The sequence below is a fragment of the Colossoma macropomum genome, unplaced genomic scaffold (assembly GCF_904425465.1).
Source record: "Colossoma macropomum unplaced genomic scaffold, Colossoma_macropomum, whole genome shotgun sequence".
Classification (NCBI taxonomy): domain Eukaryota; kingdom Metazoa; phylum Chordata; class Actinopteri; order Characiformes; family Serrasalmidae; genus Colossoma; species Colossoma macropomum.
Genome location: NW_023494805.1, coordinates 17,676,451 through 17,695,309, shown reverse-complemented (window position 1 = coordinate 17,695,309; position 18,859 = coordinate 17,676,451). Strand labels below are relative to the sequence as shown.

The 18,859-nt window shown below is 38.6% G+C and overlaps 1 protein-coding gene across 2 annotated transcripts in view; it reads right to left on the bottom strand.

Annotated features, from left to right (window-relative positions):
* myom1a (myomesin 1a (skelemin)) overlaps window positions 1-18,859 on the bottom strand; it is a 36,544-nt gene that overhangs the window by 15,589 nt on the left and 2,096 nt on the right. For both annotated transcript variants that reach the window (XM_036596372.1, XM_036596373.1), the window contains exons 3-17: window positions 16,626-16,754; window positions 15,282-15,459; window positions 14,227-14,384; window positions 12,920-13,012; window positions 12,667-12,755; window positions 10,228-10,260; window positions 9,912-10,073; window positions 8,870-9,031; window positions 6,698-6,839; window positions 4,919-5,118; window positions 4,775-4,831; window positions 4,401-4,525; window positions 2,654-2,837; window positions 1,721-1,892; window positions 1,495-1,616 (exon numbers count right to left, since the gene is read on the bottom strand). In XM_036596372.1, coding sequence (XP_036452265.1) covers window positions 1,495-1,616; window positions 1,721-1,892; window positions 2,654-2,837; window positions 4,401-4,525; window positions 4,775-4,831; window positions 4,919-5,118; window positions 6,698-6,839; window positions 8,870-9,031; window positions 9,912-10,073; window positions 10,228-10,260; window positions 12,667-12,755; window positions 12,920-13,012; window positions 14,227-14,384; window positions 15,282-15,459; window positions 16,626-16,754 — 2,006 coding nt within the window. The remainder of the gene's footprint in view (window positions 1-1,494; window positions 1,617-1,720; window positions 1,893-2,653; window positions 2,838-4,400; window positions 4,526-4,774; window positions 4,832-4,918; window positions 5,119-6,697; window positions 6,840-8,869; window positions 9,032-9,911; window positions 10,074-10,227; window positions 10,261-12,666; window positions 12,756-12,919; window positions 13,013-14,226; window positions 14,385-15,281; window positions 15,460-16,625; window positions 16,755-18,859) is intronic.

Here is an 18,859-nt window from a genome sequence, read left to right as displayed (position 1 = left end):
GGGATTCTGCAAGATCATGTGATAATGGCAAGATGATGAGTGAAGGGCTGAGAGGTGATGGTGAAAACTGAAGGAAAGGACATCTTAAAGAAAAAACGTGATGTTACAGTACTGTGCATAAGTTTTAGGCACCTGAGCACATTATTTAAAGGCATGTATCTTGGCAATAAGTGTGTTTGTGCATGTAAAAACGTTGTATCATTAGAATCAATGCAAAGAAACATAAATATAGTAAAAAGTAATGTAAATGAATACATTGGCAGACATAAATCAATTATTGTATTAATGTTATTTGTATTTATTGAGAGAGTGAATGTAATATAAATGTCTTCTGAGCAAATAAATGTACATTAACCAGATAAATAGCTTTTTAAATAAAATTTCTCAGGTGTCTAAAACTTTTTCACAGTACTGTATGTGGAAACAACATTACTCTACGTGTGAAAAAAAAACAACAGCAATGGTGCAGTTATAAAGAATTTAAGAACATTCATTCACTCAGGCCTTCAACTCTGCTCATACTGTTCGCCTTTAACTTCACATTCTCACCAGTTTATTCTCTCTGCTATATTTACACCAGTGATTTTCAACTCCAGTCAAGGTGACCCACTGTACTGGACAGGTTTAAATATTCTCTGTTCAAACAAACCTGATCTAGCTTACAAGTGGCTTGATAATTAGCTGTGAAGCTGGATCAGGTGTGATGGTGTAAAGGATGGTCCTGTATGAAGCCGTTGTGAACCATGGCTACTAGAGTTAAATACAACAAGCACAATACCTCTGTTAAATTAAAATGAACTAAAAAAAAGACACAATTGTTTTAATTTGCAGAAATCTTTAGGGCCTCTCTTAAGGCTTAGAAGCCCCTGAAGGTTTCCCCACTGGAAACTATGCAAAAGTTGCCACACATATAACATACATGTTTGGTTGCTTTTCTAACCTTATACAGGGAAATAACTTAAATATAGCATTTTTCTGCAAATTGAAAGCACAGTTTCTGTTCATTGGGTGAGTTTAACAAATTGGAAAAAGTAAAACAAAATATAAAATGTGCCATAAATTTTACACAAGCCATGCTTTATGTGTTTTTCCCCCCAAATATGTTAATTTTAGCAAATAAACAGTAATTGTGTTTTAAAATATGCAGAAGTGTGTTCTCTGTAGAGAACGTGTACTTATTTTCACAAAATCAACAAATCAAAACATTTGACCAGGGGCGCCCAAATTTTACACACATCTGTATGTAAACATGCATGTCCTGGAACATGACTGTCAGGGAAACTAGACTATTGTATTGTAGGCTACTGTAGGTATTTACCATGGTGTTTAAAACTACGGTACATCATTAAAACCAGCAAATGTATTGTTAGGGCAAAGATTACTTGAAACAGTTCAGGGTAGTGGGTCCCCAGGACTGGTGTTGAGGAGCACTAATTTAGACTAGGCCATTCTTCTGTGACCGGTTCTGGTCTGGTTTGGAGTGATAGTACTCACTAATGCTTGGTTTCACAACGCAGGCCTCAGACTCGGCGGAGTAAGTGCTGTAGCCTGCAGCATTCACTGCCTTCACTCTGAACACGCAGTTATCGTCAGTGTTCAGCCCATGACACACAAACCTGCAAACCACAGCATAGACCAGTTCAGGACACTCTTTAGCTTTATATTGCCTATTTTGGCTTGGGGCAAGTATGAGAGGGCACACTGGGAGGAGCGGATTTACCTGGATCCTTTCACTGGCTTGTTGTTGCAAGGCACCCACACATTGCTCCCCACCACGCTGACCTCAATGTAGTAATGCAGATTCCTGGCCTCCCTGGAGACACCCCAGGTCACCACAACAGATGAGGCTGTGTTCCTGATGGCCACAACTGACCCTGGGGCTGAGGGTAAGTCTGAAAGAGACAAACAGGTTGCAGAGCAAGAACAAAGACAAACCTAAACTGCACATAAACTCTTCAAAAAGGAAAGGTTCCTAAATGGTTCCTAAATGATTTTTGCAAGAAAAACCTTTAATTGGTATAGAATCTGTACATATTAATTTTTTTTTTTTTTATTTAAAAGATTATTTACATTTACAAAAATGTTTTTTGAAGAATCATCCCCTGAAAGGTTCTTGAGGAAGTCAAAAGTGGTTCCTCAATGGCACCACCCATTTTGGCACACTTATTTTGATAGCGTAAATCATTACTTGCCTCATAAATAAACTCTCAGTGCAATACAAAAGGCAGAGGTTAAATACACAATTGTAGTATATTATCAGTATAATAACACAAAATATTTGAAAATTTGAGTATAACATCTAAAAATACCTTTCCGTTTATAATATAACTCTACGTTGCAGAGCCAAGTGGTACATTAGCTTTCCTTTGCTGTGTTTAATTATACTAATTATGGGAGTTAAAGTTAAAACACAGATTGTATAACACATGCAACTTTCAATATTAGGCCTGGGGGCATTTTGCAAAAGACATGCATGTTTTTCAGTCTACACTGGGGTCAGACTGAAGTTATGCTGACAGAGACAGGATGACATTGCTTTCTAAAATTTTTTTTTGCATTGTAGGTTGGAGATTTCATTAAAAATTTTAGATGGAGAGGCACACAGTGTTTCGTCTAGAGCAGCAGAACAGCATGTGCTGGCGTTGGCTCTTACCCAGCTTGTCTCCCACAGTAGTGGCCCCAGTTTCCTCAGATGGCTCTCCAACTCCCGCAGAGTTGCAGGAGCGCACACGGAAGTTGTAGGATTTACCCTCAGCCAGGTCAAACAGGGCAAAACGAGGAGACTTAACTGGCATGCCAGTGTTCACCCTCTGCCACGTCTCTGTGCCAACCAAACACTGCAAACAAGTGTACAGAACACAAAAAATCAGATTTAGACAAAACTGTGAGCTTATGGTTACATTTTTTAAAGGAAAACCTCGCAGCAGAAGTTTATGCAGCTTTCAGGGTTTTGCTGCCCCGTTTTGGTGCTACGTGAAACTTTCATAGAACTTCCATAATTAACCTTTAAGGAACAATCCTAACTAGAAAGGGAAAGTTTGAGAACAAACTTTAAGTTGACTTGACAAAGCCAGCTAATAACACTTCAAAAGCTGTTATGAAAATGTTGCTATGAAGTCCTGGGTGGTTTTTGAGGTGGTTTTAGGCTGTTGCTATGGTACTTCAGATGGCTGCTAAGTTGCTGCTGGGCCATTGTTATCTACCTCAGGTGGTTGCTAAGGTGTTGCTAGGCTGTTGCTATGGTATCCTAGGTAGTTACTAAGGTGTAACTACGTGGAATAGCATGGCATATTTAAATGACTCAGTTTCAGTATGTTGAGCATTCCTCCATTAATTTTTATAGAAACAAACTGTGTTTGAACAAACGCTGTACAATCGGTTAAAAAACACGAGCAACCTGTTTGGGTATAGTCACTAAAGACTCAAAAGCTGTATGAGGTGTAGCAATGGAAATTTTTGGCTTCTTTGTCCTCTTCGGGTATCACCCCTAATATCAGTAATCACTATTTTTCTATGGAAAATGTTATGCTAATTGAGTCAAAAATGAAACCTGAACAATGTTGTGGTCGCTAACACTCTGCTCATGCTAAGCTTAACTTTTGTCAAGTTAAAATTAGTGCATTAATGAACTCTATATAATTGACCTGGTGTCACATTTTACATCTACATTTATGGTATTTGGCTGATGTTGTAGAACTACGTACAATTTAATCATGTTACAGAGACAAATGCAGCTTTAGGAGCATTAAGAGTTTTGCTCAAGGACTCCTATAGGAATAGTGTGGTGAGCATGCCCAGGGGATGAACTAAATCCCAGTCTGCCTGATAGGGAGACATATCTTTATATCAACCACAGCTGGACACTGATACTAAGACTTTACAAAATACTTCCAAAACAAAAACGAGAAGTTTCATGTCATGTTTTAGTATCCTTATCATATCAGGCTAACCGATAGAGTAATGTGAAAGGGCAAGGGCAAATATATTATGACAGAAAGTAAATATCTTTCATCCAGCTGTTAAATTATATACAGCTTACAACTGCATACAGCTGGTCAAATGAGACATTTGGTAGATTTTCTAGATGAAAATAAGTTAATGTATCCTCTACACAGAACACATACTATATTGCACAGTTACTGTTTATTTGCTAAATTTAACATATTGGGGGAAATAAATAAAACTTAAAATATGGCCTGTGCAAAGGTTATGGCACATTTTATATTTTATGTTTTTTTTTTTTGTCCAATATGTTAAACTAAAAATGTGCAGACAATTGCCATATTTCAGAGTGTTCTCCACAGATGATGTGTTAACTTATTTTCACTTAGAAAATCAACAAAACTTGTGATTTGACCAGGGGCGTTCAAACTTTTGCATAGGACTGTATGTTCACCTACCTTCTCCACATAGTACATGAGCCCCTCATGTCCTCTCTGCACAGGGGGCTTCCAGCTGAGCACCACATAGCTCTTGGTGGCCTCGGTCACTGCCAGGTCAGTAGGAGCCCCAGGTATTACACCCACTGAGAGGGAGAGAGAGGGAGAGAGAGAGAGAGCGAAAGAGAGAGAGAGAGAGAGAGAGAGAGAGAGAGAGACGGGTAATGTTGTCTTCGATAACCTTCACTCTTAGTTACTAGTTGAAGTCACTGTTACATACATATTTCAAGCCTTTCATTTAGCCAGTTGTTTTATTCCAACAAAGTCCTGAGACACAATTCTGTTATTCTTTTTATTAATAAGACTCTTTTTGTATGTGTTCTTTGATATCTTACCTGTGGGGTCTTCCTCAGTAAATTTGATCATACCAGTCCATGGAGCAGAAGGACCAGCTTTAATAAAAGGAGAGAGATGTTTATTCATACATGGATCTGATCACATGGTGTAATCAGTATATTAACACAAGAACAATCTTTCACCTCTCAGGCGGGCCCGGTCAGAGGGGTCCATGGCCACTACAGGGTCAGAGACTCGTGAGGGGTGGCTCACTCCAGCCTTGTTGAGGGCCCTCACCCGGAAGATGTAGGAGCGCCCCTCAATGAGCCCGGTGACAGGAAAGCGGGCATACTTCACTGGGGTGTCGTTGCACTGGGCCCAATGGTGGGTGCCAACCTCACACCTACAAACACAGTGAACTTAAAACATTAAATAAATGTACACAACATCCCCTTTACTAAAATGTAGTCAGACACCAAGACATACTGACACATTTGCCTTAAACAGCAAGTAATGTCAAATAGACTTGCTTTCGTGTTAACATAGCATAGTATGTGACATGCTATCATTTATAAAACATAGGGATTACAAAAGTATGTTGCATAGCTAAAAACAGTGATAGCAGCCAGGGATGCGGGAAGGTGATTTATGTCGGGGGTGCCAAAATTTTAAGTGGCATACACATGATTTATGCTGTGATGTCATGCAAAAATGATATGGCATTTTTTTTACTTAGTTAGAATTTTTTTTTTGATAATTTACCTCAAACAGAATGTCATAACATGATATAATGTGGTGAGAGATGACAACATATACACATATAATTAAGACATCAAACTTACTTACTTTCTACTTACTACTCTTTCATTCTGGATGGACTTTATGCAAATGAGCTGAGCAGGATTCAATCAGATTGTTGAAATATAGTGTTGTAACCGATTGTATCATAGCCACAGTCAAGCTACACAGTATGATTCGATTCTTGAACGAACACTGAGCAAAAGACAACAGTTGAAAAGAACTTGTGTTCAAATTGTGGGACATTATAATGTTAGATGAATGTTTTACGGTTAGAAACAATATTGGGACACTAATTAATGTGGACCCTTCGATCAGTGGCTTGATGGGTAGCTGCTCACATCGGAGTCTAAGGTAGATAGATGTCGGTTCATGTATGGAACCTAATTTTCTCAGTTTCGCATTGCAGTGCAACCAACCGTGCACGTTTCCCACACAAATGTCTCTACTCTGAAGGTAATCTGAACAAATGAAACCCATTCTTTGTATACAAATAGTTTAACTGGATGAAAGAAGCAGTTTAAACTTAAACATAACATATAAAGATGCTTGGCTTTCAGGACATTTTGGAATGATTTTTCCTGACAAACAAAACCATAACAGTCAAAACGCAGCATTAACTTAAACACTATATGGATAATCTGCCCCAAAGCAAGCATACATGGATTTTTACTAAACACAGTTTATTTTGAAGTTCAGTTCTTTTCATTATATTTTTTTACGAACAGTTGAAGTCTTGAAATCTGGGGTGGCTTCAGCCCCCTCAGCACCCCTACTTCCCACTTCCACAGTAGCAGCCTGAATTTTGCCTGTACTTTTGTCCATTTTTTAGATAATAGTGTGTTATACAGTGTCAGAAACCACATAATTAAGTCTATTTAAGATTACTTAACAACTTCATGCAGTTTCAGGCAAACGTTAGCATGTGTGATATAAGCTTTAATTTGTTTTGTCTAATGTAAAACTAAAGGACTTCAAACACCAAACAAGTCCTGGCTGAAGGACTACACTTGGGGTAAGGGGATTTTTCCACAAATGATCACTTTAAACTGGTAACTTCACAAAGCTTCACCCTCTGCTCCAATTTGAGTTATGGTTAAGGATGCTATGTAACAATAGAATGGGCAGAAACATACTTTGGCCGCTTCATTCATGAGTTCAGACTGAGTTATGTAGGCACTGACCTGTCTATAAAGTAGCCCAGGATGGAGCTGCTACCCTCAACTGCAGGCTGGGTCCAGGTGACCACCACATAATCCTTATTAGCATCATGGCACCGAACATCAAGCGGAGCAACAGGAACCCCCTCCACCTCCACATCAGAATCTGAAACACACACACACACACACGCACGCTCAACACTTTGCTCGGTGGTGTCAGATCTAATTATAGAAAACCAACTGACATGAATGGCCTCTCCTGTGTTGACCACACCTCTGCTCTTCTTACTTAAAAGAGAGTTTCGTTAGGACCTCATCATACTACAAATATACATGTATACATCAACAGCATAGTAATGTACTAACATGATTCCTAAAGAGTAAGACAGCTCAGAGCTAAAAGTCAGAAATGTTTTGAGGATTAAAGTTAGCATGTGCTGTTTTCACTGGCATCTCTTTGGCAACTTCAGCCTGATATAGCAGCAGCATTCTCTAAGAGAAACCTAATACAGGACTCTAATACAGGAGTCTGCTGTTTAAAGACACAGCATGTATAAAGACAAGATTTGTTCCAGTAGGAAAAATATAAATAAAAGCAAACAGCAATGATTTGCAAATCCTTTTTGACCTTCAATATTTAATTCAAAACAGTACAAAGACAAGACATTTGATGTTTTAACTAATTAACGTATTCTATGCTTACTCTAAATTTGATGCCTGCAACATGTTCCAAGAATTTGGGACAGGGGCATGTTTACCTCTGTATTACATCACATTTGCTTTTAATAACAACATCAACTGTTGTAGTTATGAAAATGGAATCTGTACCATTTTTACTTAAAATAACAGCTGCTCAACAGTTCTGGGTAGACAGTTCTGGACTGCAGGCAGGCCAGTCCAGGACCTGCACTCTCTTGCTACGAAGCCACATTGTTGTAACATTGGCAGACTTTGGCATTTTCTTGCTAAAACAAGTGGAGACGTCCCTGAAGAAACGTTGTCTAGTTGGCAGCATCTGTTGCTCCAAAATGTGTATGTACCCCTTAGCATTAATGGTGCCTTCACAGATGTGCAGGTTACCCACTAACACACCCTCATACCATGACAGATGCTGGCTTTTGAACTTTGCATTGGTAACACCTGGGATGGTCATTTTTTTCTCTGGCCCACAAAACATGACATTGAATATTTCCAAAAGCAATTTGAAAGGTGGACTTGTCAGACCACAACACATTTCCACTGTGCATCTGTCCATCTCAGAGGAGTTTTAGCCCAGAGAAGTGGGCAGTGTTTCTGGATATTGTTGATACATGGCTTCCACTTTGTGCAGTAGAGCCTTAATTTGCATTTGTAGATGCGGTGACGAACTGTGTTTACAGAAAAGGGTTTTTCTGAGCCCATGTGGTTATATTCATTAGAGTAAACATGTTGGTTTTTAATGTAGCGCCATCTGAGGGATTCAAAGGCACACAAATTCTATTTCGGTTTTCAGCCCTGCTCTTTACTCATAGAGATTAGTCCAGATTCTCTGAAACTTTTAAGAACATTATTGATTGTATGGTGGTGAAATCTCTGAAATCCGTGCAATAGTGAATTGAGTAACACTGTTCTTCAACTGCTCAAATGCTCCTTTTATACACAGTTATGACAGCATCACCTGTTACCTATTCACATGTTTAAGGTTTCAAAACAAGTGTTTTCGGTCTTGTTTTTTTGGACTGTGTTGCAGGCAAAAATCTGTAAGCTTGGTAAAACATCATATAGTGCTGTCAATTAAATACCCATAAATGAAAGTTTACAAATCACTGCTTTCTGTTTTTATTTGCATTTTATGCACTGTACTGTAGTGATGAACTCTTATGTCTTATACAGGCAAAGCTTTCATGGTCTTTGTTAACGGGTATCTTACATTAAACTGTTAATTCCTAATTAACTCCTAATTCATACCTAATATAGGACAACTGATTTAGTTCATCACATGCACATTCAGCTGATCTGAATGTGAGAATCAGGAGGACCTGATGTTATTTTTGTTTGTTTATGTTTTTTTTACATAGTGTTGTATGTAGTGTTTCTTCTAAAGTTTTGCCCTGTTGTGTCACTGTCATCTGTATTTAAATTTGCATGCAAATGGAACATTGTTCATGTCTGTGGCCCTGCAAAGTACTGTGGCTGTAAACGCATGGTAAGCTTCACCTCTGACGAACACATAGGCGGAGTGAGAGTCAAAGCCGGACTTGGTGTTGATGCGCAGGGTGTAGAGCCCTTCGTCCTCTTTGTTGAGGTGGACCAGCGTCAGAGTGGCCCGATCCCCACTCCAGTGCATGTGCACCCACTTAGAGGGAGTCAGGAGGACACCTGGTTAATAAAGAGATCACAGAATGGGAGAGAATGGACAAATTTCTTTACCATTTTAATGATTAATCCCTAAATGAATGGGCAGACTGATTGTACACAGCAACCTGGTACTTAATAAAACTATGTAAATTCAGAGACCACCCTTCCTTTATTTAATTTCCAGACAAACCAACCATTAAAAAGTTATTAATTTTCCATATTTCTGCTACCTTTATTACAACTTTCATTTTTTGAGAGACTTGCTTTCAGTTTTTCAAAGAAATCTGCAGGGATATTGTGCCACACCTCTGAAGTTTGGTCTTAAGAGTTGGTTGCATTTTCTGCTTCTCACAATGCTCCTCACAAATAATCCTAAACACAAATTTAGATTCATAACACCAAAACTACTTTTGGTGTTATAGTGCAAATAAGTGTTATAGCGAAAATCTTTTTTGTCTATTTCCTTTTCTCAGTAAAAGCTCCTTGACAGCTACACATCCTTTCAGACTCTTAGTGTTGAGCTGTCATCTCACAGTGGAAGGATAGACAGATTTTTTCAGATCTGAAGCAAGAGTGGAGATTGATTTTCTCCTCTCTCTCAAAGATAAAAGCTTTAAGTACTGTTTATCTGGTGGTGGCAGTTTTGGTGGTACATAATAATGTCTAACATAGTTATTCTAATCAACATTACTAGCTACTAGGCTATGCATTTCTCTTGCTTGCAGAGTTTACACTTTTACAGTGTCTACACCATTCTGAGTTTTCAAAAACAATACAGATATAGGCACACATGCTGTACTGATGTACTAATGACACAAAGACATTTTAACCATCCTAAATGCAGGGAATCATCAACGTGACACATATAACTGATATTTTCTTAAGACAAGCTCCTACCCACCATCCCTGTACCAGAGCACCTCAGGCTGGTAGCGCTTGACAGTCGGATAGATGACAACAGTGCAGCCCAAGCTCATAGTCTCTCCTTCTCGGCCAAAGGCAACTTCAAACTTATCAATAATAGTGGTCCTGAAAGTGACACCATATTCGGGACTGTAGCCATCTGAGCAACACAAAAGAGTCAGAAATTAGACCATTAACAGAAAGCATCTGGTTTCAATTAGTACATCACGTTTCATTAGCTGCACAAACATTCACAGTTTGCCCGAAGGCATAAAATGTCAATGTTTCATATAATAATTTGCAGCCAGACTTACGTGGTCTTTCAGTAACTTCTTCATCTTTAAATCCTTCAAAATAAAAATGCAAATTAGCACTGTTATTGTACAGACTGCAATTATCAAATGACTAAGACTTTAAACACTGCCTGCTTCTCTGTCTCAGCTGAGCTCTGCTGTTCCTCACAGCATTCAGACCACAATGCTTTGAAAGCTTTAATAGAGAGCAATTGCCTTTGTCTGTGATTGTAGTACAATCAGTCATAGCAGGGTCACTTAGCAAATACTCCTACAGAAGAGAAAACAAACCAGCATCATAGACACACATCCTCTATAGAGAACACACTTCTATACTGCATTGTTCTGCAAATTTCAGTGCACAATTATTGGACAAAAGAAAACATCAAAAGTGTCACAACTTTTGCACAGGCTACATTTTGTGTTTTTTTTTTTCATATATGTTAGGTTCAGCAAATAAACAGTAACTGTGCATTAAAATGTGCAGTAGTGTGTCTCTGTAGAGGATGTGTAACTTACGTTCACTTAGAAAATTAACAAAACATGTCATTTGACCAGAGGCACCCAAACTTTTGCATACGACTGTACGTAGGTTTTAAAATAAATTTATTTTTACCGCATAACCCTCTATTTTATGTAAATTACATTTCAAAAAGAAAATAAGAATTGAAGATGTTATGTCTAACTTTAAAATATGTTTGTTCTCTCATTAAGTATCAGGTAATAATAACATAACGTTATGATGGGCCAAATCAAACACCCTCACTGCCCAACTTTGGCCCCTGGACACATTGGACAGCCCTGATCTATAATTTAGGCAGTGAAATGCCAGTATAGCTCCTCTTTTAGGATATGCTTCACTCTGTAGGGCTGAAAAAGCGGGTCTGTGAATTCCGGCTTTGTAAAGTTTCTGCTGTGCTCTGCGGAGAGCTGACCTACTCCCACCCTAAATGGACAGGAGCCTTACAAGGGGTCTCCTTACAGAGACAAGGATCATCTCTAGTCCTAGCTCTCTCTGTCTATCTCTCTTTCTCTCAGGTATCACTCTGGTACTATTCTCAATGTTGTATTTGCCTTATTTACAGAATCTTTCATCTTATTATTCACTCAGTTGTAATATGATTGCATACTGTTCATAAACTCCTCTGTGTTACCTTAAACCACGGTGAAGTTTAACCTGCTGAATAGAGTTGTATAAAGTGCCCATATCCCACATTTCTTTTTTTTTCCTCTGAGGTCCATTTATAGCATATGTGTGGTTTTATATAACAAAAAATAATTCATTTTTACATGACCATTTTTTAACCCCTCTTTAGCCTTTAGAATTTTTTGTTTCAGAAAGATATATGTAAATGATCTCTGTTCTAATTAGCTTCCCTGTATCACACAAAAAGCAGTCCAGTGTAAAACACTCCTTATGACTTTGACATAAATGGGTGGAGCTAACCTGTAGGAAAATTTTCATTTATGTACTGGGGAGTGAATGGTATGTTTAAAACTTGAAAAAGGTTTGCATACTACATCAAAAGTTGGGTTTTTATGTGATATAGGCACTTTAAAATACTAAACAGTAATTAAAAGTATAACATCCCACAGACTCTTTACACTCTCCTACTTTTTCGGTCCCTCACACTTATGGTGAGGGTTTGCTCGAGTTTATAACCAAACTCCGCCGCCAGACTCCAACAACTCCAATTCCAACAACTCCAACGCCAGAGTGCTTTACAGTAAGTCTGTTCTTTAAGCATGTGGTACAAATAATGCATTGCAATACTGGAAATAACACAGTGACCTATTAACATAACCAGTCGTGCAGTGTCTTCATAGCTATCTGCAAATCAGAGGTTCAAATTTGGTCTGACAAGTGGGGGGCAACATCGAGAGAAGATACAAGGTTTTGTTCTGAAAGCAGCGACAAACACCATTATTTATATACACCACTAGCAAAACACACTGCCATGTCATATCACAGTATCCTAGAGCCATTTTTAAAGAAGAAAAGGAGTTTGATTAAAAAAAATCTATTTACTCAATTCTCCTCTTACCTTAAATGTAGTCTATCAGCTAACACATGGAGTTCTACTTCTTTAGTTACTGAGTAATGAAAGCATATCCGTCTCCAGTTTGGACAAATTATCTAACTGCATACCTAAACCATCACACACTTGTCTTAATCCATGTTAAGTAGCAAACATCAGCCTCACTGCTCCAGTGCAAAGCTAGAAGCAATCTTCAGACACCATAGCTGATTGACTATATATGGGTAAAGGCAAACATAAATACATTTAAAAAAATAGTGCTTACAGGTTATGATTACTTTATGAGGTCACTGCAGTAACATATGTGGTCTTCACAGAGAACTCATTTTACAACTGTAATTCCATCAAAAAAAACATACTGATGCACATGAAACTCACATGATCACACATACTGGAGGATGAGACAACATAGGTAACCTACTTTTAACAATGATCGAGGCAAAGGCAGAGCTCTCTCCCTTCACATTAAGAGCTGAGATGCGGTACTCGGCAGTGTCACTGAAATCACACCTGTAGACCACGAGAACAATAACATTTAATAAACACAACCATATAATTCACCCTAACGCATGGATTAATCCCACATCTTTGTAAATTGACAAATTTTAAAAAGTATATATACAAGAAACATGTAAGTAAAGTTTAACGAGTACTGTACACATCAATTCTCTTACTTCTTGATCTCCAGGGAGTGAATGTTGTAATTGCTCTCGGTAGTGTACTTCTCCGGGTGAGCCTTGGCATCAATGAGCACGTTGTTTTTGTACCTTGAAATAAGGAATTCCAAAAGAAGGTAAAAAAATAAGGATCCAAAACCAATTCTGTCTAAGACTAGCTTTCGTTGATGATCAATTGCCATATGAATAACTGTAATTAACAACCGAGTTGTCTTTTTTGTTCATTGTATGCAAACATTAAAGTACAAGCTTGGCTGGCTTTCTTTCTTCCTAGCTACCACAAGCAGCTTGAGCTCAAATAAACAAATATTACTCACTCTCTGCCCTATAAAGGTGTTATAGCACAAACCAGAACTTTTGTTGTTTTCATAAGACCCGTGAGGTTTCTGCTTTCTTTCATTTACATGTATTTGCCTCAACCTAACTGATAAAATGCTCTTATACATTCTGCTAACTGCAATATAAACATGACTGAAAACTAATAGCAATCAGCTCAAATAATTGTGAGTAGGTAATCATGCAGTACTTGTAACAGATCTACCCATGACTATACACTGTCTGGCAGTAGTTTGGAGACAACTTCTGAGTTGTCTTTAGAAAACTGGTCACTGATATTACCAGAAGGGCATAAAATGTGTAGGGTATGGCATTATTCCTAAGGCAGTATTTCTGTCAAATGTGTTGTTCAAGTTTTTGCAAAGAGAAATAGCACAATCTAAACAGCTTTCCTTTTAATGTAAAAACATAAACTATACAACTATATATCTCGAAAAGCAAGGTGTCTCCCAACTGTTTATTTTCTGTGAGAAATAATTTATTCAGTATTTGAAGCCAAACACTCTGGTAGGCCTCTCTAGTGTGTTATTTTGGTAACATTATATGGAGTGGTCCTTTGTAGATGATTAATAAACTCTTAATAGATTATCAGTAACACATCAACATATCAGTGAAGTAGCAGTAGTGAAACATCTGAATACGCTGAAGTAAATATCTTGAAGATGTACTGTTGATACATTACGTACATTAAGTAGGTGTATAGTTAATATGTTACTTCCATTACGCAAAACCTAACCTTACCCAGAACCTAACCCTAACCCTGGCCCTAATCCTAACCCTAACCTCAACCTCAACCCAAAACCTAATCCTAACCCTCATATGTTTCTAACATGTAACTGAGAATCCATTGAGTGTTTGTTTCATCTAAAAAGACCACTCAAAATAAAGTGCCACCATTATTTTTAATAATTGAATTGAATTGAACTGCTGAGCAGTAATCTGTTGTGTTTGCATTAAGTAACCCTCACCAGGCCACACGTGGTTTGGGCCAGCCGGCCGCAGTGCAGTGCAGTGTCACACTCTTGCCCTCCCACACTGTCTGACCACGCGGCTTCACTGTGAACTCGGGAGGGTGGGTCAGGCTGTCCTGGTTCATCTTCTTCTGAAACTCCTGCTTCTCTTGTATCTGCAGTAAGGGCCAGTGGAACAGCAGTATGGGTCATCTCCATCCAATAAAACCATATGAAATCACCTCTGTTACATAAAAAGTGCTATGCTGTCTTATACATACTAAGATGGCTGCTGTAAGCTCCCACAATCACAATTCAAAAATTTGGGACCAATGTTTGGGGTAATAAAAAGTCAATTTTGTTGCAGATACAAGTAAAATTACTTCAAATATGAAAAAATCATTAATTTAATTGATTAATGCGCTGTAGATAATCCTAAAATGATGAGAGCTGCATTAAATCTTCAAGCACATAACTTGACAAAAAAGACTGCAAACAGACAGTTACAATGTACTACTTATCACTTGATGCCTCTCACTCCCTGGCATGAAACTCACTATAGCTACTACTAGCACTATATAGCATCTTCTATTGTCAAGCTTGTAACAATAGAAGAACCATTTTTGGTGCTGTATGAAACTTTCCACTAATCTCAAATACCATTTCACCATGCAAAGAACCATTTCAGCAGGTTCTATATATAAATCATGGTTCTGAATAGAACCATTGTGTTTACTAAAGAACCCTTGAAGAACCACCTTTTGAAGTGTGTGCTGAGTCAGAAATGAATTTACAGTGGTGGCGATAGGAAGCCGATGTCTGAAGAGTTTAATGACTTTAAAAGCTCCCTCACAGAATGTTATTACACCAAATAATAACAATAACGAAAAAAAAGAAAACTCTCACTGTCTGAATTATGCAGAAAATTTGAAAACTTGAATTGTATACATTGTATACTGTATACATTATTATTATATTTAATATCAAACTATTATGACAAGTGGTTTGCACTTATAAATGGTAGAGTATTCTTCTACATCAGTGGATCAGGCTTAGAGTAATAAAGCTGCAACCTTCTTGCCCAGGGCCAGGCGTTCAGCTGATTCCCTCATACTCCTGCTATGGGTCTTCTTCTCCACTCTGAGCTGGTAATCAGTATCTCTGGAGAAGAGGTTCCTCATCACCACGTAACCCACGCCCTCCTCCTTCACCTCCTCCTGGCTCTCCATCAGCTCCTGAGTGGCTAAATGACTGATCACACAAATACAGCTATTTAGTGGTGGGTAAAATGAACTCAAATCATTTGTCTAGAATTTCAGACATGTTAACAGTAATGTGTAAACAGTAGCAATTTAGTTTAGAAAGAATTAGAGAATGATAAAGTAAGTATGCTGTATTGTATAGCATAGTGGATAACAACAGTGCCCCCCATGTGGCAGACTAGGGTTTAGTACCCTACCCAGGCAAAAACACTGAGCTACACCAATGAGAGTCCTTGGGAAAGACTCCTAACACTACATTTGCCTACCTAATTGGACGTTGCTATGGTTAAGAGTCCGCCAAATGCCGCAAATGTGATGTGATAGCTTCAATCAAGTGGAACAAGAGTCAAATATTGTTCTCCCTTTTAAACTCTAGTCTTATTATTTAGTTTTAAAGTCTAAGGACCTATTATTCAGTAACTGCTTTGTAGCATTGGGTGACTATAGTGTACTATGAAACTAATATGCACATTATGTAGTTATGCGAGTGAGGAGCTGATAACCTGAAAAGTGAAGCAGAATTTGTAATTCTAATCAGGTTTTGTACTACAAGAAAACTGACCTATCATAATATGAGCCACAAATGATGACTGAAAAGATGACTGTACTGTGCCATTGCACTGTGAAGAACTGACATAAATTTACAGTGGAAATTCTGCAGTAATCTACAGTAATCCACAAATACAGCAGACTGCTGTAGAAATGGTGCATTCTGAGAGAAACACGTCAAGCTTCTTGTCAAATAAGTTAAAATGTTGGGACTTACAGTAACTATCTGTTATTTGCAAAGTATTTTGGGAAAGTGACTGGTACTTTGTGCAGTCTTGAGCAGCTTGTCTCTGAATATTGTAATGATGGGGGCAGTGCTAAGTACAGCAATCAGCTGTATTTAGAAATAAAGTACTGTATTGTATTATAAAGTATGAGTGCTGTAAATAAACAGTAAACTGCTGGAGAAATTGCTACCAGTACATTACTGTAATTTTACACAAAAATTTTGTACAGTGATTTGTGGATCTAGATTAGGAAATCCTGACAATGACAAGGTCCAGAACATTTACTGCATAATACAAGCACTATATGTAGAGATACTAGCCTAATAATTTTACAATGTTTGGTACATTTTACTCAGTTTTATGCTTTATATATAGTCACCTGCTTCTAAAGACCGGAACCACGTATCCAATGACCTCGTCCTCTTTGTCCACTGCCAGGCGGGCCCGCTTGTCTTTTTTGGAGAGGGTGCTCAGTTTCTTCTCCTGCTTCTTCCTCGTAGTCTTCACCCTGATAAAGAGCTGACATTAGTCAACTGACAAACCAAAGAGCCTGACCCAGCAGCGAAAAAATGCTTAAAAAAACACTACAGCTTCTCATTTAGTGGGGACACAGGCTGCTGTTATTGCAGTGTTGATGGAATGCGAAGGACTTTAGTAGGTTACATGGTAATAGCGCTTAATGTTAGATAGAGGAGATTATATTGTGATTATATGCATTTTGTAAGAGTTGCTCAAAAGCAAAGCTTTGAAAGCATCAAAAAAAGCAATACTAAAAGCACCAAAGCCACTTCATTACACAGGGAACGGAAAAGGGCTTTTTAACATTACAGCCTACAGGCAAAACAGCACATTAACTGTAGCCTTCTGTCAATAAGAAAAACAATGCATTTCAAATAGCAATAGACATAGGTTCATTTTTTCTGTTGTCACTCAAGGATCCTCTACCGAGCGTCTCCAGCTAAGCACAACCACTTATCATCAATCATTCTGACTGCTAACAACTTAAACGTTCCATTATCTGCAAAAACAATCCAGAATGATTGAAATGTTTTCCTTATTTGATAATGTTGCTATGCACTTCAATTCCTAGGAGCCTCAAAGGATATTCTTGAGCTCAGCTACTCAGCTACTTCAGCCATGTTCTAGGCTAGTATTTCTGAATTCTGTTCTTGGCAGCCCACAGCAGTGCACACTGCTTCACCTGCTCCAGCTCACGAAGCGCTCCATTATCAGTTGATGAGCCGGATCAGGTATGTTGAATCAAGGAACACTTGAAACCATGCACTGCTGTGGGTTGCCAGAAGCAATATAAAAAAAATCTGTGTGGTAGACCAGTGGGTCTCTGCTCCTAACCCCCCTGATCCTACTTATCAGCTAATTAACAGCCCCTCACTGAGTTAAAATAGGTACTCCAGGACCAGGATTGGGTACCTGTGTTCTCTAGTCATTTAGAGAATGCTGGCACATGAAATGAACAACAAACTGAATTGGACACCAGTAGAAGATAACCCTGGAGGTATGTAAACGGCCCTGACACATATTTCCAACAGCCAGGAGTATTACGGGCTTCCTATTGTTGACATAATTAACTGTGGGCCACAAAGCTCTGCTATCTGGGGAGATTCAGTCTCTTTATCCCTTGTATTGTCACAGCTTATCTCTGGACCACAGTGGCCTCCTGCCTTAACATTCTTTTTAAGAGGAGAAAATGGTTCTATAGCACCAGTCTCTTTTTGGTGCTATACAGTACGCATTCTCCGTCATTTTGAAGAACCATTTCACCATGCAAAGAACCACTTATAAATGAAATACAGAACCTTTCCTTTTACTAAAGAACGCTTGAAGAACCATCTTTTTGTATGTAAAAAGTGCAACCCAATACAAAAATAGTAGCTTTGCCTACTCTTTCCCCTTTCTTCATATTTAAAAAGAAATCATACATTCTAGATTGAGAGTACTATACTGTATCAATATCTGAAGCATACATGTCCCATAATCCTCCCTGACATCTCCACCTTCCTGGAGCCTAACCTGCAGAGCAGCTGTACAGTTCTCTAGTACAGTAACGCTCCTCCTGAGCCTCTGTGATCCTGTGTCCCAGGAGCCACAAATAGCCCTTAGCTCCCGTTAATAAACTTGGCTCATTGCAGCAGAGGGGCTCGAATTCTTCCCTCCCAAAGGGTCATGAAGAGCAGTTCACAGCATTGAGACAAGGTGTTGCCACTGGGACAAAAGCAATCTGACCTCATTTCACCACGCTGCTATCTCAACGTTCTGCTAACAACACAATTATAGTAGCCTACATTCAGCCGGTGATGATTACTTAGCACTGAGAGGCTAGAACTAGCTTTCCACTCATATATTTAGCCTGTCCAGGGCTAGAAAAGGTTTTAAAAAGTCTTCAGTGCTGAAAGCGCTCTCAGGGATTGTAACAGAGTCCAAAAAAAGAACTTCAAGTAGCACTGAACCACCCATTGAGGCAAGGAGATGTGGTTGGCAACAATGTGCACCAAAGATGGAACAGTTTCTGCAAAACCATACCAACACCAGAGCTCTACCACAGCCCAACACACTTTACTTGTAGAGAAATACAGTTGTAATCTACCTAAACTT